Below are 26,639 nucleotides of genomic sequence, written 5' to 3' on the forward strand. Positions count from 1 at the left end.
AAAAACAGCACAGGTAATAAGCACCAACTCAAAAGATTGTTAGGTTTCTAAGAAGCTTGAAGACTAGGTAGGAAGTGGGAACACTTTCTTGATTGCTGGAATAGTTCAAAGTCATGGGGTCTGAGGCATTGCTGTGCTCTGCTGTAATCCACAGTGTTTACTCTGACTTCTTGATTGATGTTCATTTGGAGCTCTGTGATTACTGTACAGTGTTCATGTATTCAGAGCAAAAAGAAGACAAAGAGAAGAGAAGACAGATACTATTTTAGAGGCCTAAGTGGCCTGAGAAATGCCTCTTGGCTATGTGCATGAAATTGTTAGCCCACAACACTATTGCTAAAAAGAGACATCATTGTTTCCGGTTGTAACACTGCCTTCATCTCCTCTCCCAGCAGAAACTCACTTAGTTGCCCGAGTGATTTGGGGAAGAGGAAGACCTAGGAGCAAACTAAGAAGTTAATACTTGGGAGTCACTTTTGCAGACTAATGTCATTTTGTTCCTGTTTAAATTTCTTTTTTACTTTTCTTTTCTTTTTCTTTTTTTTTTTTAAATCTCTCCTGGACCTTCTTAATTAGAAACTTACACATATCAACATTTCCTGATCCAAACTTTTATTCTAGAGCTGGTCTTGACAGCCTCTGGTTCTGAGGAGTGGTGGAAAGAAACTTAAAACACTTGTCTTCTGACTTTCTTAAGTTTAAAATTAAATTGGGGGGAAAAAAGTACACATGGAAACAATATAAAAGAATTAAATACTATTATTTTGAAATATACTGTCTAAAACCCCAAGAAACAAACAAACCAGTGGAGCCCAAAAGTGGCTTCATATTGTGTGGCAAGTCTCTGAGGAAAAACATAAGTCTGTAATGCCTTATATGATATTTAAGAGAACAGTTACAAAATAACTAAATACTAAATAATATTGTATCATCCCTGTATCCTGCAGTACCATGTTTTAGAGGTTTGTTCTTGACAGCATAAATATTAAAATTTAGAAGTTAATCATTTTTTAATTGAAGTATAGTTGATTTACAGTTAGTTTCAGGTGTACATAAGTTAATCATTTTATATTCAGTTATTACTAGCACAAGATGTGAACTTAGAGAGCCAGCTGTATACATACCATGTTGCAATGAGTTTGTTTTGTGAATCATTTGGATTCTTTGTCTGCAAGCAATGGAAAGAGATTGTCTTAAGCAAAATGCCAATATGTTTAAAGGAAGACCAAGATGGCTAAACCTTAAAGTGGCCTGAGACAAAGGCAGACAGCTTCTGGGATCTCAGCAGCCAGAACTGGCAGCCTTTCCCTTTAGGATGCTCCCTTAGGTGATAGCCATCTCTGACTTTGAAAATCAAATTCCCAAGAGAGAGGAGCTTGATTGGCTCAAGCTTGGATCAGGTTTCCCTGTCTGGATCAATTACTGTGGCCAGAGGGGATGATTACTATGATTTACAAAGTAAGGGGTGAGGGGGTAGGGAAGCAGAGGGTCTCAACATACAAAAGGTATAGCTGACCTACAGTTAATTTCATATGGGAAAATTAAGAAATGAGGAAACATTAATTCAGGGTGATTCTCATTTGTAAACTATTTTCTAATATCACTGTAGACCTCTAGTGCTTTTCTAGAGGGAAGAATGTTTGGTGTTAAATAGGTTATTATTATTTTAACTATAATTAAAATAATGAGCGTTAGCTGTATTGGTTTTTAAAAACTAAGAGTATATACAAGAAACTTTGCTCTTCATCTTTGAGAACACAGAACTTTAGTTCTGCTCCCCCCGCCCCCATCATAATGTTCTAATTTATTTCAATGAGATACAGTTTTTTCCTGGTCATTAGGAAGCTTATTTGATATTTACATTCAATCTTAATGTAAGAATAATGGTCAAAGAAAATAGGTAAAATAAACACCAAATTAGGGGATGTTTTTGTGATTGTGGTGAGTGCTGATTGGATGACTGGATTTCTTTTTTTTGATATATTCTTTACTTTAATACTATTAATTTGCATTTATTCTTTTTTGGGAGGCTATAGAATGGCTTTATTGTCTCAGACTTGTAGAGTTTTGTTTCCTAAAATTAATCAGTCCATATCAAATAAGTACTAACAATGTCATAGAACTTTATTGGTCACTGCGGGGGAAGCAAAGAAGTAGTGAGTCCTTGTACTTAAAGATCATCTCACATCTATCCCCACTGAATTTTACATTTGTTCTTGTTATTTAATATAAGAAAAAATATCATATAAGGCATTATAAACTTAGGTTTTTCCTCAAAGAGACTTGCCACACACTATGCAGCCACTTTTTTGGGCTCCACTGGTTGGTTTGTTTCTTGGGGTTTTAGATGGGATATTTTAAAATTAAAAATGTTAAAAATTAAGACATCTGAGATTCATTAAGAAATATTTTCTCTATTGATAATAATTGATCTGGAAAACAACATTAATTACTATTCCACAGCTCCTTGTTTGTATAGCAATTAAGTGAACATATTTGTTTTTTTAGGTAGTATAAAATATACAGCTATGATAATTAGAGATATTTGTTAAATGCTGCATGAATGACTGGGATTATAAGTGTTATGGGAATTTAGCAAAGCAGCAAGAGGTAGTTACATATAACTATTAGTATGTGATTAATATTGTATCTGGGAGGATAGTTTACCAAATTTGCTTTGGGGAGTCTGTTAAAAGTATCAGTAGAAATAAGGATATATTTAGCTCCCATCATTTATCTGGCCTTCCCAGTGCTACTTAGGAGAATTGTTAAGCATAATTAAACAGGTATGTCCTTGCTACTTATCTTGGTACATACTACATAGAGTTGCCCATGTGAGAAGCATTCCATCACAAATGTGGGAGCCTGCAGTTCAGAGTACAGTTGGCCCTCCATATCCCTGGGGTCTGCATCCAAGGATTCAACCAACCACCAATCGAAAATATTCGAAAAAAAATTCCAGAAAGTTCCAAAATGCAAAACTTGAATTTGCCATGCTGGCGACTATTTACATAGCATTTACGTTGTATTAGGTATTATAAGTAATCTAGAGATGATTTAAAGTATATTTGAGGATGCACGTAGCTTGTATGCAAATACCACACTACTTTATACAAGGGATTTAAACATTTCTGGATTTTGGTATCTGTGGGAGTCCTGGAACCAGTCTCCTGTGGATATGGAGGGAGGACTGTATCTGCCCTTGTAACTTCGTAGTGGGTATTTGTGGTTGGGTGAGGCTGGCAGTGGTGGTCCTATTGAAACTTCTTTGTTTTGCTCTCTGCTAATAACATGTGACCTTTCCATGGACCTCTGTTTCAGGACACTTTTCCTGAGCTCCCAAGAAGAATTTTGTATATTCCACACAATTTATAAGTATTTTAGGTTAGCGTCCAAGTAGGCACTTCAAATTTGAAGCTTCATCAGGGGCTTTTGGTGAAATGACCCTATACTCAAACTTATTTTATATATGTAGATTTAATTTGTCAAGAAATTCCTTGTGAGTAGCTCCTCAGTTCACCTCAGGACTGTTTTCTGCACAGTGAGTGTTTCAAGATTAGAAGCTATTATACCCCAACTCCCTCTTAGGGCACTAGTGACTGAATATACTAATAAGCACTTACATTTTCTCCCCTAACTCCTTAAAAGGAAAATTTTAGGGTTATTCTTGGGTTTATTTAACCATATTTTCCTACTCAGTCAAACAATATAAATGGGATTTAAACCATATAGTAATCCTTAATAAGGCATTGGTTATTGAAAAATCTTGGGCATTGTTTGAGTGAGCAAGCTGTACACGAAAGTGTGATTTCAAGCCTTCTGCAGCTGAACTTTTCCAGCCTGAACCACCACCTGTATGTAAACTTGGAAGGACTCTAAGAATTAAAGCAATTTATCGCCCTCAAGTCATTTATCGCCAATCACAACCACCTGCCTCAAACAAACAAACATATCAGCCACTATCTTTCCATCATTACTTCCTGTCTTGGCAAGATATTATCTAAGAGAGTAGTAGGCTTTGTTACACACAAGAACAACCGAGTTAATAATTATTTCACCAAATGACTAGTATATCTGTAAAAATAACTTTGTGTAAATTATTTCACCAAATGATTAGTATATCTGTAAAAATAACTTTGTGTAAAGGAGACTTACTTTAAAGGTCTACATCAAAATTACAGAGTAGATTGTTTTTTATATTAAGCAAATGATGGATTAAAAAGAAAACTGGTTCTGCTTAAATAATAATGCTTTATTGGTTGTTGGTCTCAAAGTCACCAATACTATTAACAATTTAATACAAATTCATTAAATTTAGTGTTTTATAACAATTTAGAGTAAATAGTTATAATAACAAATTAACACTTTCCTAGGATTTGAGGAAATTTTAGTGAGCTTCATACTCTGAAAAGATTTTTCCTGAAAAGTTGGGGGACGTTTCCTAAATCATAAAAAGTTGTGATAAAAAGGCTAATATTGGTATGAGGGATAGAGTAAAAGGAAAACCGTAAAAACCAAGTAAGAATTGTCCTGTGAGTTATTTAAGAAAGACTAAGTTAAGATCAATATATTCTATGTTTTAAGATTCTGTCAGGATTGGTGATAAACCTGCCAAGTGTGAAATAATAGTAAAGTGTGTACCAGGAAGTGTATTGCAACATTGTTAATAATGACAAAAGGTTGGAAACAATCTGAATGTCTTTCTTTGGGACCAGTTTAATAAATTATGTGTCCATATAAAAAGGAATGTAGTGCAGCTGTTCAAAGGATGAGATGTTCTGTTCACAAGGTTATGGAATGAGCTCCAAGATTTGTTAAGTAAAAAAGCAAGCTGCCCAGGTGTGTATCTTTCCTACCATTTGTATAGGTGGAATAAAACAATGTATAAATGTGTTTGTATATGCAAAATTACTTAGGGAAGGACACAGAAAGCTGGTGGTAACAGCAGCCTTGTAGCAGGGAAGAGGAGGGTGGAGTATGGGAAGAACTTCACTTTTTATTGTGCATCCTTCTGTGCCTTTTGTATCATATGCAGATGTTGCCTACAAAAAATAAATAGTAAAAAATATTCACCTGTTGCCTTGATGGTATCAAGTGAAGGAGGTATTGCTTAACACTACCACTTCTGTCCTGTGTCTTGTCATCTACCTGTTATCTTGTGGACTATAGGCCACCACCACCAAGTCTTTTTTTTTTTTTTTTTAATTTACACGACATACACTAGTCTTTAAGCAAGGAATTCTTTGCTCTGTACAGTGCAAAACACAGTGTAAATAAGTATTTGCTTTTTTGAAGATTTTTTTGCAGGACCTATTTTTCTGGCATTTTTGTGAATTCATGATCATGATGGTAAAAGTAAGTAAAATACATTTGTCAAATAGCCTTGTGATCAAGTTAAACTAGTCATCCTCAGGAGATATCGTTTTGATTTTTTTTTTTTAAATGTCCCACAAAGATGTTGTTAAACCTTTTATTTGTTCAAATATATTCCTAGTTTGTTGTTTATTTTAAAACTTTTGTTAGTATTGTGTAGAAGTTTAAACATAATCAAATTGATTTGTGTCTTTTCCCCATGCTTTTTAAACTTAGAAATATTATCTGGTCACTTAATATTCAGTCTCCTTTGTACCTAATTTTTATAATTCAACTTCACATTTTGTTTCATAGAGTGGAAGTTTCACCATGGGTTTATGCTATGATTCTCAGCTTTAGAGGTTCCTTGACCCAGTGTATTACTTTAGCCAGAGATGAGCAGATTCAAGGAATCGGTCACTAACCAAACTCATGAGACTGATTTTAAAATTTAAAAATTATTCTCCAGGATAACCAATATTTGAGGGATTTACTTGGGAGATATCCTCGTTGATAAGTCCATGTAAGAATAATAATTTTAGGTCACAGAGTTGCTTGACACACTCTTAGGACAATGAGAATTATATGAATATTCATGTCAAGTTAGGGTAACTGGATAGATTTTTCTACTTTAAGGATTTTTTAAGATAAATATCATGGAAAATTAATTAGATTGCTACATGTTCCACATAGTGCCGGAAACAGAATAACAAACTAATTGTTCCCTGTACTTTGTTCGCTTTTTTCTCTCTTTTAAAAAGGGATATGGGACTTCCCTGTTGGCACAGTGGTTAAGAATCTGCCTGCCAATTCAGGGGACACAGGTTCGAGCTCTGGTCTGGGAAGATCCCACATTCCGCGGAGCAACTAAGCCTGTGCACCACAACTACTGAGCCTGCGCTCCAGAGCCCACGAGCCACAATTACTGAGCCCATGTGCCACAACTACTGAAGCCGCGCGCCTAAAGCCCATGCTGCGTGACAAGAGAAGCCACCGCAATGAGAAGCTTGCACATCCCAACAAGAGTAGCCCCCGCTCGCCTTAACTAGAGAAAGCCCGCATGCAGCAATGAAGAGAAGACCCAACCCAGCTAAAAAATAATAATAATAAAATAAAATAAAAAGTGATACGTCTTCCTATCTTCCAGAAACCTGAACTCTCCAATTTCCAGATCCTGTTAGGAATAACCATTCAAGTAGGGAAAGGAGAGAGGATAGACAAACTATTGTAAAGCCTGTAAAGAATAAGTATTCACAGCAAATACTTGGGTTGCTTTATTGACATTTTAGCAGGAGATCATTAATTCACTTTGGAAGGAGATATATTCCTTGTCATATTTATTGTCAGGTTCATTTTTCCCAATCTTGTATTTCAGGGAGGAAATAATGCTGGCCATACAGTTGTTGTAGATTCTGTGGAGTATGATTTTCATCTTTTACCTAGTGGAATAATTAATCCTAATGTTACGGCATTCATTGGTAAGTATATAAACTGAATTTAGGGACTTTTTTCCCCCAATTGATAATAGTGTTTATTTTTCATAATCTAACCTTATTTAATCTCTAATCAAATGATTCATTTATTGCTTATTAATCTTGACAGTGGTACCTTCTGGAATATACCTAACTTTGGCTGTTTTACAACTCTTTTAGATCATTTAGCACTAATAACTTTTTTGGAATGATTACTTTGCATTTATTTCTGATCATTGGCAATCTTAATTGTATAACAAAGTGTTAGATCATCAAATGAATTTTCCAAACACTGTGAAGCATAGTGAGAAATACAAGAGGTCTGTGTTTCATTGACTGGTTCTGAACGCTTATAAGATGCAATCTGATATTTTCTCTTCTAGTCTTTTATTTTTAAAAATGCTCATCACAACCCAATAAATTGATTTTATGGCCACTAATAGGTTTGAGTCCCCAATTTGAAAGACTGTGATCTGGTTCAGTTTGCCTACAACTGTATAACTAGTTTCTTTCAAAATAATAGTTTCACTTTGTTTCAAAGAAATTTCAAGTTATATTGAGTGTAGTTTTAGTGTTTTGTATTCTGTGTATTATGTTCTATTATGTATTTACATTATACTACCGTTTAAAACTTGGAACCATTTCTGTGGTAACTCCCTGATAAATTAGAATGTCCTCCTAATCAAAGTGCCTCACTCTTCTACTATTCTAGATAAAGGGTTATTGAAGATGTATGGCTATATTATAGATATAGATGTTTAAGTTTGGGATTTGCTTATTTGTGGTTTTTGTTTTTTAGGAAATGGTGTGGTAATTCATCTACCTGGGTTGTTTGAGGAAGCAGAAAAAAATGTTCAAAAAGGAAAAGGTATGAAAGAATGAGTCTGCTTTGTCTGGCAGCCAGTTTTTTTTGCTGTTGTTGTTGTTTTTTTAATGAAGTATTATTGGGCTCTCATTCCAGAAAAACTTAACATTTTTGTCTTCTACTTTAACATTGCAGATTATTGTAGGACAAAATTTTTAATGTCAGTTATTAAATTTTATTCATTATCATCAGTGTTCTAAACAAAAGACAAACATAACAAGGTCATTGTGTAAGTCCTGATTTTTTACACATTGGTCATCTGCAAACTCTAGGTAGCTAGAATTACTATATGCTGGTGGCAAAACTCTAGGAAATTCACGAGTTCATTTTGTCATTTGTGCTCGTTAGCATCCACTTCTACACAAGCCAAAAATTAGCTTAAGGCAGTCAGAGAGCCACTGTAGCCCATTTTGTGCACTTTTAGTCTCATTTCCTAGAGGATCTGGAACTCCCTTTGTTACTATAACCTAGGGACAAAAGAGGTTTTTTAGGTCCCTGCCTCCAAAGGAGGGAAATGCTTCTTCTATGCAATGTATCCACTTCCATCTTTAAAAAAAAGACTTGATTTCCTGCCTTTTCTAATCTCTTCTGGATTTTTGGAAGTCTGTTTACATTCAGTTAGGCTACGTTGCTAGGGTTTGAGGGGAATGTGGCAATGCAAATGATACACAATTGAGGAAAAGCATTAGTGTAGTTCTCCCTTAGCTCATATTTAAAGAATTAAATTCTATTACATCGTTAAAGTTTATTTTTCACGTTTAAAAGTAGCAGTCCATCCTCAAGTGTTCCTAACAACTAAATCTGACTTTGCAGAATCCTGTCTTGCTATTATCTCTGTTGTCTTCCCTGCACTTTTACCTGTGTGTTGTGTCTGCCTTTTTAATTGGTCACCTTGAGGTTCCCTTGCTGCTCTCTGCTGTCCTTCATCCCCTTTACAATTTTGCCCTACTCTTTTTCCTTCTGGCCTATCTAACCCAGCTGAATCTACTTTATTGAGTTTCTTTGTAATATTTTGTTATAATATTCCCTAAGCAAACTTTAGAATACGTGTTACATGTCAAAAACAGCTATAGAGCGGGAGGCTTAATAACTTCTTTAATCTGTAAGGAATATTTGTAAAACAAATCTTTGGATATTATCAAAATTAACAACTAATTTTTAATATTCAAATGCTAATTTTGAAAATAGGACTCAGTGGCTTATCCTTAGAATGCATATAGCCTACTAAGTTACTCTCTTTAAAGAAGAATATTTAGATTCATTTATTTATTCATTCAACAATCATTTTTCTTGAACATTTATTGGATGACAGACCCCATACTATGAAAATTCATGGCCCCTACTCTCAGGCATTCACACTTAAATGGGGAGACACATGTATCTTCTTATAATTCAGTGTGATAAGTGCAGTAATTGACAGTACTTTGGAGGAATTAGAACATTTTATTATTTTGTTTAATCACACTTTTTTTTTTTTTTTGGTACGCGGGCCTCTCACTGTTGTGGCCTCTCCCGTTGCGGAGCACAGGCTCCGGATGCGCAGGCTCAGCGTCCATGGCTCAAGGGCGTAGCCGCTCCGCGGCATGTGGGATCTTCCCAGACCGGGGCACGAACCCGTGTCCCCTGCATCGGCAGGCAGACTCTCAACCACTGCACCACCAGGGAAGCCCTAATCACACTTTTTATAATTGTCTTTTGGGAAAGGGTGCCATACCCCAAATTAACTCCCTTTTCTCAAAATTCTCCCCTTGCTTTGAACTTCACCCACACTCCCTCACATCCCACCCCCCCACCTCTCCACACCCTCCCCAACCCCCCCCCACCCCCACCCCAACAAAATGATACTTCCTACCATTTCTGTTTTGGATTCCTGAAAGTATTTTATGTGGCTATGGCTGGCTTGAATTTGGAGCTTTTTAGAGCAAAACATTTAGAAGGAATTTGTGAATGACTTTGTATAATGAATGACAGGTGAGAAAATTCTTATTAAACATATTTCCTATGCAGAAGAAAAGATGCTAAAATGACTACTTAGGTGAAAAAGACTTTTAAACAGTGTATTTCTAAGGAAATTAAGTCTAAAAATTATACAAAATGTACAATTAAATGTATCTTTTTTTCCCTTCCCTCTAGGTCTGGAAGGCTGGGAAAAAAGGCTTATCATATCTGACCGAGCTCATATTGGTAAGGGGGACGTAATACATTTATTTATAACTGTCTTTTTATCAGAAACATCACATGAAAGCATTTAGTAGCCAATTTGTCTTTAATTTTACTGAACACTAAGTAGGATGAATTGTAATAATTGGGTTCAGATACATGGAATCTTACTCATTTTTTTCTTTTGTTTTTAATAAGGGCTAGGTTAAAATTTACCTATTTCTGAAGAATTAGCTAATCAGATGAATAATTTAAGCAGTATTTCATGAGACATCGCTACTTCTATTAAAAAATAAGCCACATTAAAATACAAAGAGCTTTTATTTGCACATATTAATACTCATGTAAAAGTAGGTCTCCCATCGGGTAAGGCTTTAGAGTGATTCATTGTACCTAAAATGTAATAATACTGCTTTTTAAATGATGCAGATTTTATTCAGACTAGCCTTCTCCTCCATTGGTTACAACAAACTAGATTCTGAAATTAATTTCAACCACCACCAGTGTATTTGAAGTTTGTTTCCCTGTTATTATCCTATCTCTGAAGTGATAGCATTTTTAATTACCAGTGACATGATTAAGAGGCAATAGCCAGGAAAGAGAAAGAACTATAAACCATGTAAGAACTTCTGGGATTGATTAGAACTCTTAAATTGTCTTTAAATATGTATGTCTCCTGAGGCAGTAGCTGCTCTAGTTTTAGCATTGACCTCCATTTAAGAGGCAACCCCATCAAAATTTTCTTAAGTACCTCCAAATAACAATCACAGATTTGAATACTATGCATAGGAAATCAATAAAATAACTTATTTGAAGTAAACTGTACTGGATTGACATACAGCTTTTATGTGAAAACTCCCTTTTCATTTCATAGTTTGCCATAGGCTTCTTAATCTATAAAATCTGAAAAGAACAATTTGTGATTACCACTGCAAAACACTTTTATATTAGTTCATATTATCGTATATGTTGTCCATGAGTAGATTGGTATTCCCATACTGAAGACTTTGCTAGTTGTTAGTGTGACTAGATAACATGTAAAGAATACATACTTACGTATTTTCCATAAAACAAAGTAGGCTGTGAGTCATTTGTATTTCACCTGTTTAAAGTATGAAAATATTAACTATCAATTATACTTGTGTTTAAACTGAACCTTTTCTTTGAAGAGCTCATAGTTTTTTATTTTTTAGCAAAACTGCAATTTATGTTTCCAGAGTAATAGCGTAGATGCATAACTAGACAAAAAAAGAAAGTAGGAAGCTTTGCAGTCCCAAATAATAACATGTAATTTGGATGAGGACAAAAAGGTTTCATTTTGCTTTTATGAGGAAGGAGGTTATAAATCTGTCATGTTTGTTGGCCATTTTAAGCTTCTGATTAAAAAAGAGAATCATACTCAGCCTGTCACCTATATAGTTTAAAATATTTTTTGGTTATTACCTTAGTACTTTTAAACTTTTACATATCATCACTATAGGGCTGTAATATAGGAAACAATATTGTATTATTTTTCTTACTGACAGTCTCTTAGGTATATAATGAAAATTATATTTTTGTGCATTACTTTTGTAGTGTTTTTTTGGCCTCTCCCGTTGCGGAGCACAGGCTCCGGACGCGCAGGCCCAGTGGCCATGGCTCACAGGCCCAGCCGCTCCGCGGCATGTGGGATCTTCCTGGACCGGGGCACGAACCCGTGTTCCCTGCATCCGCAGGTGTGGACTCTCAACAACTGCGCCACCAGGGAAGCCCTCTTTTGTAGTGTTTTTTATCTGCTTACACTCACTAATCATTAACCTTATATATATTTTATTTTGTTAACATGAGTCATCTTTAACTTTCTAGTTTTTATGTATGGCCTTTTGGTATTCATTGCCTCTGTCTTGTGAATAAATGATGAAAGCTGCTACTTATCTTCAGAACTTTGTAATGGTCCTCTGTCATCTGCTATGTGAAATTCAATATCAGAATACCACAATTTAGGATTGCAAAATAGGATAATACCTAGTATGTACTCTTTGAGTAGCTTATAACATTAATGCACATAATCAGGTAAGTAGTTCGGCCATGTGTAGATGTAAATATATGCTGATGGATATCAATCTGTTGAAAAGAACATGGTGTTAAGAGAGATACCTGTGTTCCTGCCTGGATTCTCCACCTTCTTTCATTATAAATGCTTTGGGTCTGTCACTTGACAGTTTGCATTCTTGAACGTAGCACAGTGGTTAAGCAAGTTACTTAATTCCTTTAGAGTACAAAAACCAAAGAAAATACTAATACAAAGGGGTCAAAGGACCAGAATAATAGGAAAGTAATGTGGTTTAAATTATAACAAATGTGAATTTTTAAATTTTAAAATGTATTATATTTATTTAATAATGGTTTTTCCTTTTCCATAAATTGATATTCTTAAAGGAAAGTATTTCTTAGAGGAGAAGTAGTTAGAGGAGAACTGAGCCCAGAGAGGATAGCTCTGACTAAAATTTAGATATTAGTAGTAATATGTATAATAATATATGTATTCTTTAAAACATGTGTTATTAAAATGTCTATAAGAAACATGTATTTTTAGTACAGTCAATTCTGAAATGGTGAAAAGAAGTAAATAATGTTATCAAAAAATCAAATCAAACTAACTAGAAAATTGCTGAGAATCATTGCTATGTAACCACTTCACATTTTTGCTTCAGGGACTCTCTTACCATAGGACTGAAAGGACAGTTCTCTAAGTGCCATGGTAATTATGGCATTAGAACTCTCATTTCAGTACTGAGCACAAAACCTAGTCTGGTACATAGATGCTTAAAAATATTAATTCTTTCCAAGGATTTTAAAAATTTCTCATAAAATCCTGAGATTGTCAGTACAAAGTATGATGGGTGATACGGAGTATAGTATAATACAATTACAGGTTTTAGAATTTTAGGGATCTGGATCCAAATGTTGTGTTTGTGTCCTCTGGCAAGTTATTTGTCTTCCAGGCATTAGTCCCCCCATCGGTAACAATGTCTCACACAAGGCTGTGCCCATGTGGGAAAGGGTTTTAGCTGTTTTATTCATAAATATGCCCAGCACCTAACTTAGGTGCCCTACCCCACTTGGCCAAGATGTACTACTTTTTCATCTGGAGGCATACTGTCCTGTAGTTTTTTAGTTTTTTAGTGCCTTCATTTTTCTGAAAGAGTACATGTAGGGTTGGTATTATTTCCTTTTAAATGTTGGCTAGAATCTCTGAGGGGATGTTTTTAGTTATAAATTCCACTTCTTTAACAGATACGGAGAGATTCAGGTTTTTCTGTTTCTTTTTGTGTCAGTTTTGGTAATTTATGTTTTTTCAAGGACTGTATTCATTTCATACAACTTGTCAAATTATTGGCATAAGGTTTTTAATGTTTGTATATTATCCTTTTAATTTCTGTAGAGTTTGCAGTGATGTCCTTTCTTTTATTCCTGGTATTGGTAATTTGTATCTTCTCTCATTTTCTCTTGATCAGTCTAACTAGAGCTTTCTCCATTTTATTGATTTTGAGTTTTTTCCCCAAAGAATAAGCATTTGATTATGTTTATTTTCTATTTCATTGGTTTCAGCTCTTTATTAGTCCATTCTTTCTACTTTCTTTGGGTTTAATTTGCTCTCTTTTTTTCTTTTTTTAGCCTCTTTAGAAGCTTATTAGATTATTTATTTTAGACTTTTTTTAATATAAGCATTTAAAGTTATACATGTCTCTCTAACACTATTTTAATTGCATTTCCAAACACTGACATTTTGTATGTTTATTTCCATTCAGTTGAAAATACTTTGTAATTTTTTTGTGATTTCCATTTAATCCATGAGTTAAATATGATGTTTATGTTTCTAAATATTGGAAGATTTTCCTGATTTCTCTCTATTATTTATTTCTAATTTAATTTTGTTGTAGACAGGATATACTCTGTACAATCTTAGCCTTTTAAAATTTGTTGAGATTTGTTTTATGACCCATTATGTGGCCTGTTTTGATTAAGGTTCTACATGCATTTAGAATATGTGCTCTGTTCTTGTTGAGTAGTGTTCTTTAAATGTCAGTTAAATCAAATTGGAAGATAGCATCGTTCAGATCTTCTGTATCCTAAGTGATTTTCTATTTACTTGCTCTGTCAGCTACTGAGAGAGAGGCATGTTAAAAACCTCCAACAATAATTGTGGATTTGTCTATTAATTTCTTTTCAACTCTGTAAGTTTTTGCTTTGTGTGCTTTGAAGCTGTTAGGTGCATGTATATTTAAAATTATGTTTTTGATGAATTAGCTCTTTCGTCATTATGAAATGTCCTCTTTATTTATGGTGATATTTCTTATTCTGAAGTCTACTTTGATATTAATATAGCCACTAGAGCTTTCTTAAGATTAGTGTATCTTTTTCCATCCTCTAATAATCTTTAATCTATTTATATCTTTATATTTATGGCTCATTTATTGTCGACAAGATGTATTTGGGCCTTGCTACTTATTCATTGTGACAATGTGCCTTTTTTTTTTTTTTTTTTTTTTTCCCGGTACGCGGGCCTCTCACTGTTGTGGCCTCTCCCGTTGCGGAGCACAGGCTCCGGACGCACAGGCTCAGCGGCCATGGCTCACGGGCCCAGCCGCTCCGCGGCATGTGGGATCCTCCCGGACCGGGGCGCGAACCCGCGTCCCCTGCATCGGCAGGCGGGCTCTCAACCACTGCGCCACCAGGGAAGCCCGAATGTGCCTTTTAATTGGAATGTTTTGACCATTTACTTCTAGTACAGCTAATTAGCAGTATGGTTGAATTTATATCTGCCCATTGTTTTCTATTTGTTTTTTTTCTTCTTTCCTGATTTCTTTGGGATTTGATATTTTAAATATTATCTCCACTATTAGCTTATGAGCTATACCTCTTGTTTTATGAATTTTGGAAGTTGCTCTAGGGTTTATAGTCTGCATCTTTAAATTTCTCATGATCTACCTTAAAATAATGTAACATTTAACCTAAGGTCCTTACAACAAAATGCTTGCATTTCCTTGTAAAGTCCTTTGTGTTATTATTGTCATACATTTCATGTCTACACTGTTATAAACTCCACAATACATTGCTAATATTTTTGTTTTAAACAATCAATTTTCCTTTAAAGAAATTTAAAAGTGACTAAGTTGTTGGCCAATTCTTTACATTAGCATACTTAAGCAAGTATGCAAAGAACTATGTTGCATCATAATTGTGCCCCTTCCCATTGAATCTCATAACAAAATTTTAATATAAGAGATGTTTATTGAGGAAAAGAGACCTGAGAAATGACTGAGAGTTTAAAATTTTTTTAAGCATTTGAAATCCAAGGTTTGCTGGGTGTCTGTCCTTTGATTCAACAGCTATTGGAAGTCTACTCTATGTCAGGTGTGGTGTTGGGCACTGAGGATTCAGCAGTAGAAAAGATAAAAGTCCCTTAATGGAGCTATAATAGGGAGCACAGGTATGTAATGTACCATGGTATATAGTGATACGTTCTGAGGAGAAAAAGTAAATCAGAGAAAGGAGACCGATAGTGTCAGGCATTTGGAGGAGGTGGGTGGGGAACTATAATTTTAGATAAAGTGGCCAGGGAGGTTTCACTGAGAAGATGACATTTGAGTAAAAACCTGAAGGAGATGCAAGATGAATAAGGTCTAGAGATATGCTGTACAATCTTGAGGTTATAGATTACAATACTGTATTGTGACTTAAAGTGGTCATATTAAAAGAAAAAAAAAACTTAAAAAAAAAAAGACCTGAGAAGGTGTGAGAAGCAAGCAAAGTGGATATTACATGTCCTGAGGCTCACACTGGACACTTTAATACAGTATAAAAATAGTGTTAATAAAACTTAACTCTGATAATTAAAAAATAATAAGATGGTGTTAATAAAACTTAACTACTGAAGGTACACAATTATCTTTAATTAAAAAAATTAGACTGAATCCCCAAGGTGGCATTTTGTGTTTTCAGTATCTAGGCTGTAGAGAATGGAAGAGATATTCGAGCAACTTTAGACAAAGACTGTTCTTTCAAAAACAGTAGTTGTGGTGGTATTAAGGCTCCACGCCATGGTGAAGCTTCATGAAAGTGATGATTCTGATGGTACTCTTAGCTTCCTGGAACCTAGAAAAACCTAAGAAAACATTAGCTCTACGGCAAGGTGCTTGGCTCACCTGCTTTCCAACAACTATTTGTGATTTGCCAGTTGCCTCTGTAACTTCTTTGAACATAAAAAATAAAACATGCTGAAATGCAAATACTTTTTTATTCAAAAGAAGTGGCGTACTCCAAGGTCTCAATCTTGTCCTAACTGATTTGCAAAGTCTGAGTTTAGTGAAACAGCTCTTAAGAACTATTCTGGCCTCTCAAACGTAGATGAGAAAGGCTAGGCTGGGCACCAAAATAGGAACATCGTGATGAACTAATCGTTATTGTATATAATAGCGATCTATTGGCCAAGGTTTAGAATCCATGTCATAGAAAAAGTAAACATTTTAACATACCACGTAATATAGAAGGTGCGGCACAAATGGTATACACATATTTTACTCCTTTAATCAGCATGTACCTTATTATACAGAGCCTTCTAGTACCTGAAAAGGGTACTCTGTTAACCAAGGAGGTGAAAGACCTGTACACTGAAAACTATAAGACAGTGATGAAAGATATTGAAGAAGAAACCAATAAATGGAAAGATATTCCATGCTTATGGATTGGAAGAATTAATGTTGTTAAAATGTTCGTACCACCCAAAGCACTGTACAGATTCAGTGCATTTGGAATTCAGTGTGTTCAGTTACATTGGAATTCAGTGCAATTCCAATGGCATTTTCCACAGAAATAGAACAAACAATTGTGAAGTTTTTGTGGAACCACAGAAGACCCAAAATAGCCAAAGCAATCTTGAGAAAGAATAAAGCTGTAGGCATTATGCTTCCTGATTTCAAATTATATTACAAAGCTATAGTCATTTAAAAAACAGTATGGCTTTGGCATAAAAACACACACACAGATCAATGGAATGGAATAAGGGGCTCCAAAATAAACCCACACATATGTATTCAATTAATTACAACAAAGGAGCCAAGAATATACAATGGGGAAGGGACAGTCTTTTCAATAAATGGTGTTGGGAGAATTAGAGTGCTACATGCAAAAGAATGAAACTGGACCGCTATCTTAGGCTATACACGAAAACTAACTCAAAATGATATTAAAGACTTGAACCTGGGCTTCCCTGGTGGCGCAGTGGTTGAGAGTCTGCCTGCCGATGCAGGGGACACGGGTTAGTGCCCCGGTCCGGGAGGATCCCGCATGCCGCGGAGCGGCTGGGCCCGTGAGCCATGGCCGCTGGGCCTGCGCGTCCGGAGCCTGTGCTCTGCAACGGGAGAGGCCGCAACGGTGAGAGGCCCGCGTACCGCAAAAAAAAAAAAAAAAAAAAAGGCTTGAACCTAAGACCTGAAACCATAAAACTCCTAGAAGAAAACATAGATGGTAAACTCCATAACACTGGTCTTCGTAATGATTTTTTTTATTTAACACTGAAAGCAAAGGCAACAAAAGCAAAAATAATCAAATGGGATTACATCAAACTAAAAAACTTTTGTACAGCAAGGGAAACCATCAACAATATGAAAAGGCAAGCTACAGAATGGCGAAATAGTTGCAAATCATATATCTGATAAGGGGTTAATATCTAAAATATTATAAAGAACTCATACAACACAAGAGAAAAAAAAACAATTTAAAAAAGGACAGGAACTGAACATACATTTTTCCACGGAAGACATTAAAGATCACCAACAGGTACATGAAGAGGTGCTCAACATCACTAATCGTTAGGAAAGTACAAATCAAAATCACAATGAGGTAATCACACCTGTCAGAATGTCATCAAAAAGACAAGAGATATGGGCTTCCCTGGTGGCGCAGTGGTTGAGAGTCCACCTGCCGATGCAGGGAACACGGGTTCGTGCTCCGGTCCGGGAAGATCCCACATGCCGCGGAGCTGCTGGGCCCGTGAGCCATGGACGCTGAGCCTGCACATCCAAAGCCTGTGCTCCGCAACGGGAGAGGCCACAACAGTGAGAGGCCCGCGTACCGCAAAAAAAAAAAAAAGACGAGATAACAAGTGTTGGTGAGGATGTGGAGAAAAGGAAACCCTTGTGCACTGTTGGTGGGAATGTAAATTCGTGTAGTCTCGGGGAAAACAGTACAGAGAGGGAAGGGGAGAAGAAGAGGGAGAGAGAAGAGAGAGAAGGCATAGAGGCATATTCAGACAGGAAAAGCATATGCCTTGGAGCCAAGGACTTAAAAGAATGCCTATATGATGGTATGGGAGGGCAGAAAGGGGGCAGAGCATAGTGTAAGATGAAAGGGCAGACTATTCAAGGAGCACATGTAAAATAGTTTTGTCTTTTCCTTTTAAGCATTAGAAAGATACTGAGTTTTAAAGACAACAGTGGTGATATATCTGTGTGTTGGAAAGATGACTGTGGCTGCATTAAAAGGTAGGAATTAGAGGTGTCCAAGAGTGGAAATAGGTACACTCATTAGGAGGCTACAGCTTTAGTGAGAGGTGATGGAAGCTTGGGACCAGTGAGGAAGAGGGAGATAATTAACATAATCCCTAGATTTCTGGAGTCCAGAACTTCAAGAGGATATCTTAGTAAACTGAGCTTTATAGAATTGTAGGGTAGGGTACTCCAGAATCACTCTCTTAAGGACTCATTTCTAAAAATAGAATAGATTGCAATATATGGGAATGAATGATCAGGCATACTTTCATATTAATATACCAGTTAGCATTATAATCTTCACTCCCACCATTATTGTTGCTTTTTAAAATGTATCCATTCAATTTGTCATAAAGAAATTAGGCTTAAGGAATTTATAACTTCAGTAATTTAAAATGCAGTATATGTTGCTTTCCTGTATTTTGTCTCAACAACAACTGATTTTGTTTTTCCCCCTCAGTATTTGATTTTCATCAAGCAGCTGATGGTATCCAGGAACAACAAAGACAAGAACAAGCAGGAAAAAAGTATGTTTTTGTGTGTGTGTGTGTATGTGCAGTTTAAGCATATCTAGTCTTTTTTGTTTAAATTCTAGGCCAGAAGTTTAAGAAAAATAACTATTAGGATATCCTTTTTAGATTTCAGAGAAAATAAGACTGTGAAAATAAACTTAAAGGAAATAGCATAAAAATTTCATTCTTTGTGTTGATCTGACCATAAGAACTGCATCTTTCTTTTCTAACTCAGAGCTTGTTTTGATTTATTTTAAAGTTTGGGTACCACAAAAAAGGGCATTGGCCCAGTTTATTCTTCCAAAGCTGCTCGGAGTGGACTCAGGATGTGTGATCTTGTTTCTGACTTTGATGGCTTCTCTGAGAGGTAACTACCTTGTATTTCAAAATGGAAAGAGCAAATGGATTTTTAGGATTTTTAAAACCCAATATGCAAATTGATAAAAATCAGTATTCTAGTTGAGTAGTGGTAGTTGGCTTTTTTGTTTCATTTGAAATATTAAAGTTTTTTTATTACATTTGAATTGGTCCTTAATTTGAAATTAACTTCACGAAAACAACATGATGTTGATATCATATCAGTACCACAAAAAGACAAAGCCAAAATTATATTTAAGGATTGGAGTTTGGAATGTTTTAATGAGAAATAGAGATGCTTCCAGGGGGATGTGGCAGTGCTGTGGTGGGGTCACCACAGCCTAGGGTCCTCGGATTTTCAGGTCCAAAGACTCTGTTGTGTCCTCCCACCGGGAAATAATTAGGCTCTCAGGTACTGGTGAACTATTGCGTATCAAGCTCACCTTGAAAAATAGAAATGCCCCATTGACACTTAATCTCTGTAGAAAAAATCTCCGTGGGAAACCTGATAATCATCCGAAAACTGTATGGTGACTCAGTGATGAGGCGTTAGTTGGTTACATCTAATAACAGATGGCATCAGAGATCACTCGCTGTATCCATTTTCAGTCAGCAGTTTGTCTGTCTGCACTGTTGGGACACCTCCACTAAGAATATTGGAGACAAATTGCTAATGCCTGCCTCTGTCTCTCTTAAAAGCGTCATTTTAGACCGTCCCCTTTTGTCTTTCATGCAGTACAATATAGTTAATTCGATTTAAGTCTTGTGGTTACAGATTTCAGTCATTCCCTCCTCCTCCCACCCCTCACCTTAATTATATTGTTGATATCCCTATCAGTAAAAAATATTTTGAGTGTATCATTTATTCATATGACTGATCTTCTTTATTAGATTCTATTTCTCAGAGTGTAACTTCAGTTTGGGGATTGTTACTAAGACCACTTATCTCCAGAAACCATTTGAATCAAATGAAATTATTCAGAATATTTTTAAACAGAGCTGAGGTCTTGATTTATCTGTAATTTTCAGGTTCAAAGTTTTGGCTAACCAGTACAAATCTATATACCCCACGCTGGAAATAGACATTGAAGGTGAATTACAAAAACTCAAGGTAATGCTTTCTGACATTTATAATGTCCTTTTTAAAACTCGTTTGCCAAATTGGCATCTAGATCTTTCATTCATTCAGTCTTTGTATTAGGAACTGAAAATATAAGGTTGAAGAACATGTGGTTAATAAGTGCCACACAGATATGTATAAAGTATTATAGGTAAGAAATGGTGAAGTGAATTTGTAATTTTAAGTCTAAAAGCATATAGCCTAAAAGGATGTAGCATGTTTGAGTAACTTTACATGATGTAGCTTAAACAAAATATTGGGTGGGGAGCAGGGAGCAAGAATAAAGTACCTGAAAATAAAATTAGACAAGTAGGGAGCAAATCATAGGTCTTATGCTGGCCTTATATGCAGTGATAGGGAGTTTAGCTATTGAATAATTGTTGAGCAGAAAAAAAGACTAGCTTTGTATCATATAAAAATCACTCATAGGAATTTGGGGGATAGATCAACAAAGGGACAAGTAAGAGATGATAACTTTTAAAACTAACCAGCCCATTTAGGACTGTTACCCCATAGGGTCAATTTCTTTAGCACTGTACTCTTAAGAGACAAGTAAGGTAACTGGCCAAAGATTAGGCCCACAGTTGGTGCCTGAGTTAGCCAGTAGTCAAGTTGCCTATCCTCTCCACCCTTCCATTCTTCCAAAATCTTTGGTGAGTTTCAAGCTGCTTCTCATGTGTCTGATTGTCGCTCTTAAATAAGTATGACATCAATTCCAGAACTGAATAGGAATTTACATACCTGATATGTCATTTTAGAATTGTTGCAGGCCTTAGGTCTAGCCACTCACTGAATTTCTAAAAAAAAAATGACCTCCAAGGAACATTATAAATGTTAAGTATTTGGATTTCAGTGTATGGATTGTTGCTTGGAATAGACTGCCATTTTGTTTTCATTCTGTCATGCAACAAATATTTTAAATTTATTACTAGCAACTTGGAAATATTTACGTGCTAAAGTATGGGTATATCTTTTCAATTATATTTTATACATGTTCTGAATGAAAGTAAAGTAGGTGAATAATAATGACCAGAATTAGGTAAAAAGATTCTTAATAGGTGATAAAAAATATTTCCCCCTTATCCTTGGTTTCACTTTTCATGGTTTCAGTTTCCCATGGTCAACTGCAAAACAACTCATAAGTTTTAAATTTGAGAATATCTGAGTAGTGTGATGAAATCTCTTGCTGTTCTGCTCCATCCTGCCCAAGATGTCAGTCATCCCTTTGTCCAATGCATCCCACCCATTAGTCACTTAGCAGCCATTTCACTTATCAGATTGACTGTCATAGTATCACAGTGCTTATATTCAAGTGACCCTTATTTTACTTACTAACGGCCCCAAAGCACAAGAGTGTGATGCTGGCAATTTGGATACACCAAAGAGAAGCCATACAGTTTTTCCTTTAAGTGAAAAGGTGAAAGTTCTCAACTTAATCAGGAAAGAGAAAAAATCATATGCTGAGTTGGTAAGGTCTACAGTAAGAATGAATCTTCTTCTATCCATGAAATTGTGAAGAAGGAAGAAGAAATTTGTGCTAGTTTTGCTGTTGAACCTCAAACTGCAAAAGTATAACAATGCATGATAAGTGCCTAGGATGAAAAAGACATTAAATTTGTACAGTAAGATATTTTGAGGGAGAGAGAGGCCATATTTATATAACTTTTATTACAGTATATTGTCATACTTGTTCTATTTTATTATTGGGTATTGTTGTTAATCTCTTACTGTGCCTAATTTATAAATTAAACATTATCGTAGGTATGTATGTATAGGAAAAAACACAGTGTATGCAGTTTGGTACTGTCTGTGGTTTCAGGCATCCCCTGGGAGTCTTGGAACCTATCCCCCTAGGATAAGGGGGGGACTACTATATGTTGAACCAAGACTTTAAGGAACAAGGGTTGTGATGAATGGTACGGTCATTTCAGGCATTAAAAAAAAGGACTAAAACAGGAAGAAGCATGAGATTGGGGACTAGAGCCAAGGGGGGAATTATATTTTCATCAATAGGTATACCATACTCAGGTGAGTTCGTGAGTGGATCCTGGAATTTCCATACTAGTCTGGCTAAATATTTAAACATGGTTGAAACTAGATTTTATTGTAGTTATACTATAAGCTTTGGGGAAACTCTTGTTTATATTATATTTTTAATTGAATTCCTAAAATTAAGCAGTATTATTAATACTTTAAACGTGTTTTGAGAAAGTTTTTCATGTTTGTGTGTATGTTAGTATTTGATATTATCTACTAGTAATACTGCTAAGGTATTTTACTGTAATGGAATACAATGGGAAAAGAATAAAAGAATATTAGTAGTCAATTACTGATACATGCTTGGCAGTGTCACTTGTGGCCTTCACCACATTTTGAGAAAAACCTTGATGCAGCTTATGGTTATATGGGCTATAACTTCTGCTTTTCTAATACCTACAAAATATAAAAGCATAATGTAATATATTCAGTTCTTGTTTATTTTCCTGAAAGCTGGTTTATGAAGTATGAGTACTTGGCTATTTGGAAGATTGTCATCATTATTTGCAGTGAGGTTAAAATAGAACCTTTGGGGCTTCCCTGGTGGCACAGTGGTTGAGAGTCCGCCTGCCGATGCAGGGGACACGGGTTCGTGCCCTGGTCCGGGAAGATCCCACGTGCCACGGAGTGGCTGGGCCCGTGAGCCATGGCCGCTGGACCTGCGCGTCCGGAACCTGTGCTCCGCAATGAGAGAGGCCCGCGTACCGCAAAAAAAAAAAAAAAAAAATAGAACCTTTGAATTTCATTGTATCTCTACTTTTCTTGAAATAGTATCTCTTTTCTGGTTCTGGAGAATCAGCATGGCCTTATATGCAGTGATAGGGAGTTTAGCTATTGAATAATTTTTGAGCAGAAAAAAGACTAGCTTTGTATCATATAAAAATCACTCATAGGAATTTGGGGGATAGATCAACAAAGGGACAAAGCCAATCCAAATGTTGCATTAGGGTAAGCACTGTCACCAATCCCTTTCTACTTTGCATTGGTCAATTTTCACTGTCAAAGTCAGGTAATTTTTACTTGTATTGGTTTCATTGTAAATTTATTAGCATACGTTGAACTTGGTTTTTGTCTTTGTATATAGAGTTATATGGAAAGGATTAAACCAATGGTGAGAGATGGAGTTTATTTCCTATATGAGGCTCTACATGGACCACCAAAGAAAATCTTGGTAGAAGGTGCGAATGCAGCACTACTAGATATTGATTTTGGTAAGTGAGATATGACTTATGGGGAGCTTAACTGAGTCCTAAATTGCTTAAGATATAAATAATTAACGTTAGCATTAAAGGATTTTAAAATAAGGCTTTTTGCTTGTATATTCAGGAATGATGAAAGTTTGTCATCTTATGCTAACCCTTTTTTTAAAAAAGGAATATTTTGTGTTAAGTTCTGCAGTTCATTAGAAAAATGAAATCACTATTTGGGTCAGTGGGTTTGGGTTTTTATAAACTGTGATTTTTTTTTGTTGTTTGGTTTATGGTTCAATTCCAGACCTCATTTCCTTGGAACTGTAAAATGATTAGATGAATCCTTTGAAAGGACCTTTAATTCAGCCTTTTTTAAAAAATCAAAAGCTAATATACCTTGTTATTAAACATGCACATTCTAAGATCTATGGAAGTCTGTTTAATTGACTCCCTGGACGTGAGATTCTGAGTGGATTTAGAGCATTTCCTCCATCTTCAAAAAGTTAATGCTATCGTCTTCAAACTGCTGCTTTCTTGGCCTAATTTGTTGGCCTTTTCATCTAAACATGATCTTTCAGGATAAATCTGATTGTTCTCAGCTCTTACTGGCATTTCATTGGCTTTTGACTCCAAGTAAGCCAATTAAAGTGTATTTCTGTGTAGTAGATATGTATTTTTGATACCATAATATGCCTATCCAATCTGGAAAGAAAGCAGTGTCTAATTAGCATAGTGAATAGTTTAAGTATGAAGAGGATCTTGGGGCCAGGGTTTGGGGAGGGGGGGAAGTACACCACTCTTTGCTTACTCTTGTCATTTCTGGGATTATTCCCTGAAGACAGATAAAAAGGTCAGAAAATGCTGAATACCACAAAATTCTTAGTGTACTGTTGTCACTCCAGGTTGCTGGTGCACCTTAATATTTGTATCAGGGGAGTAAAATAAATTTGCTTTAAACTAACAGGAGAGTGTTAAAATATATATAAGTCTGCATAGTAGAATAACACCAGAGTTTTGGCATTAAATTATTTAGCAGTCTATTAGGTGAGTGCCTACCAGACAGAGCTGAGTAATTGCATGTACTCAAGGAGCCTCTCTAGTATAAGCACTACAGCTGTAGCTTAACCACCTATGTTTTTATCTCTCTACAGACAAAAGGAATCAGGAATAAAACATCGAGGCTTTGAAAGGGCGGTTACAGTTATATTCTCAAATACCTAGAATATACTCAAATGCAGAATTTTTAAAATAATGTCTATCATTTGTGTATATTTTACCATTTGTTTCTATTTTTAGGAACTTACCCTTTTGTAACCTCTTCGAACTGTACAGTTGGAGGTGTTTGTACTGGCTTGGGTATGCCCCCTCAAAATGTTGGAGAAGTGTATGGAGTTGTGAAAGCTTATACAACTAGAGTTGGTATTGGTGCCTTTCCTACAGAGCAAGACAATGTGAGCCTATTTCTCAGTAAATCTAATTTAGAAGTTTTAAAATAAAAAAATCATGCTTTTTTTTCCCTTAATGAATTATTGGCTTCTGTGCATTTCACTTAATTTGCAAGAGTAATCAGAGCAACATTAAAGAAAATTATATACACCTTTATTGTTAGTGGCAGCAGATTGACAACAAAAGGGGAGGGATTAGTGGGTGCTTAAAGGTAATTGTAATTGCAAGGCTAAGTGACAGGTGGGCTTATGAAGGGGATTAAGATGGTAGAGGAGAAAGAAGCTAAAAATAACAACTATCTTTCACCAAGAGCTTATTAGGAGTCAAGATTGAGGAGAATGATCTGCAGACATTGTCTAATCATAGCCGACACTTACTTGGTGGTGACTTGGGGCCAGGCACTAAGTTTAATTGCTGTAAACTTAGAAGCTCTTTGGGTCCTCACAGCAACTCTGGGAGCTGGGTGCTATTACCATCCCCATTCTACACATGGGGAAACTGAGGCATGGAGAGCTGAAGTAACTTGCCCAAGGCCACACAGATAGACAAGGCTGGAATTCAAACCTGACAGAGCAACCTATTAATTGTAATTATGTCAGAATACGTGAGGTAATGAAATGATGGCTTTAATCAGAAAGGTGTAAATTAAGGAACAGGTAGATCATAGATGGGAAAATTAGGTTGTAGGGAGTGGCTGTAGCTTAGAACTTTGAGCATTGTTTTCAACCTCAGTTCTCTTTAAAAGGACATTGTGATAGCAACTACTAGGTGAGAGTTTGCCTTATGGTTTTCAGGAAAGTCATCAAACTAAAGTCCTTAGAACAAATTGACCTAACTTATCTATTTTAATAAATACTTACTAACAACTTAGTTTTTAATATGTAGCATTTAATGTAACATAACATAAAAAATGTTCTTGGTTTTAAAATAGTGGTAAAAAGTGAAGCCAAAAGTGGATCTATCTCAAATAATGCCTCCCTCACATAAAATCTATCATCTCTATGGAATTGTATCTTCAACTTACTTATTTTCTGAAAGAGGCTTATCTCTAAGAAACTTTGACTTGTTATATGATCTTAAGTATAATTCTACTAGATTTAGAGCATTGCTATTCTAGTCCTAAGGTTTTATTTTCTGTTCCTTAGGAAATTGGAGAATTATTACAAACAAGGGGTAGAGAGTTTGGTGTAACTACTGGAAGGAAAAGACGGTGTGGCTGGTTGGACCTTGTTTTGCTCAAATATGCTCATATGATTAATGGATTTACTGCGTGAGTATTCTTAGAAACATTTATTTCATAAATGACAATTCATGATCGCAGGTTAAATTTTGTGGAGTGCACACTAGAGGTAGTGCACTAATAGAAAAATTTCACTCTTTAGACTCCAAATGAAATTGCAGTTCAGGGTAGAAGTGGACCAAGATATAGGGGAAGGGTACATAAGGAGAGGGACCCCAGGTTTTTTTCCTGGATATCCAAGGTTGGGAGAAAAGAATCGTGATACCCTTACATGCGTATAAGTATAGAGGGAAGTAAGACAGGCAGGTAGAAAGGTAGGTAGATAGATGGAGTAACATAGAGGGGAGGCAGTCTAAC

The 26,639-nt window shown here is 35.7% G+C and overlaps 1 protein-coding gene across 1 annotated transcript in view; it reads left to right on the top strand.

Moving 5' to 3' along the window:
• The window catches only part of ADSS2 (adenylosuccinate synthase 2), a 40,636-nt gene that overhangs the window by 6,536 nt on the left and 7,461 nt on the right, over nucleotides 1-26,639 (top strand). Inside the window, exons 2-10 of the mRNA XM_079936953.1 lie at nucleotides 6,728-6,830; nucleotides 7,624-7,692; nucleotides 9,823-9,873; nucleotides 18,841-18,907; nucleotides 19,152-19,259; nucleotides 20,279-20,360; nucleotides 23,491-23,617; nucleotides 24,893-25,047; nucleotides 26,188-26,312. Of these exons, the coding sequence (XP_079793079.1) occupies nucleotides 6,728-6,830; nucleotides 7,624-7,692; nucleotides 9,823-9,873; nucleotides 18,841-18,907; nucleotides 19,152-19,259; nucleotides 20,279-20,360; nucleotides 23,491-23,617; nucleotides 24,893-25,047; nucleotides 26,188-26,312 (887 nt within the window). The remainder of the gene's footprint in view (nucleotides 1-6,727; nucleotides 6,831-7,623; nucleotides 7,693-9,822; nucleotides 9,874-18,840; nucleotides 18,908-19,151; nucleotides 19,260-20,278; nucleotides 20,361-23,490; nucleotides 23,618-24,892; nucleotides 25,048-26,187; nucleotides 26,313-26,639) is intronic.

This window comes from Stenella coeruleoalba, assembly GCF_951394435.1.
Source record: "Stenella coeruleoalba genome assembly, chromosome: 1".
Lineage (NCBI taxonomy): Eukaryota > Metazoa > Chordata > Mammalia > Artiodactyla > Delphinidae > Stenella > Stenella coeruleoalba.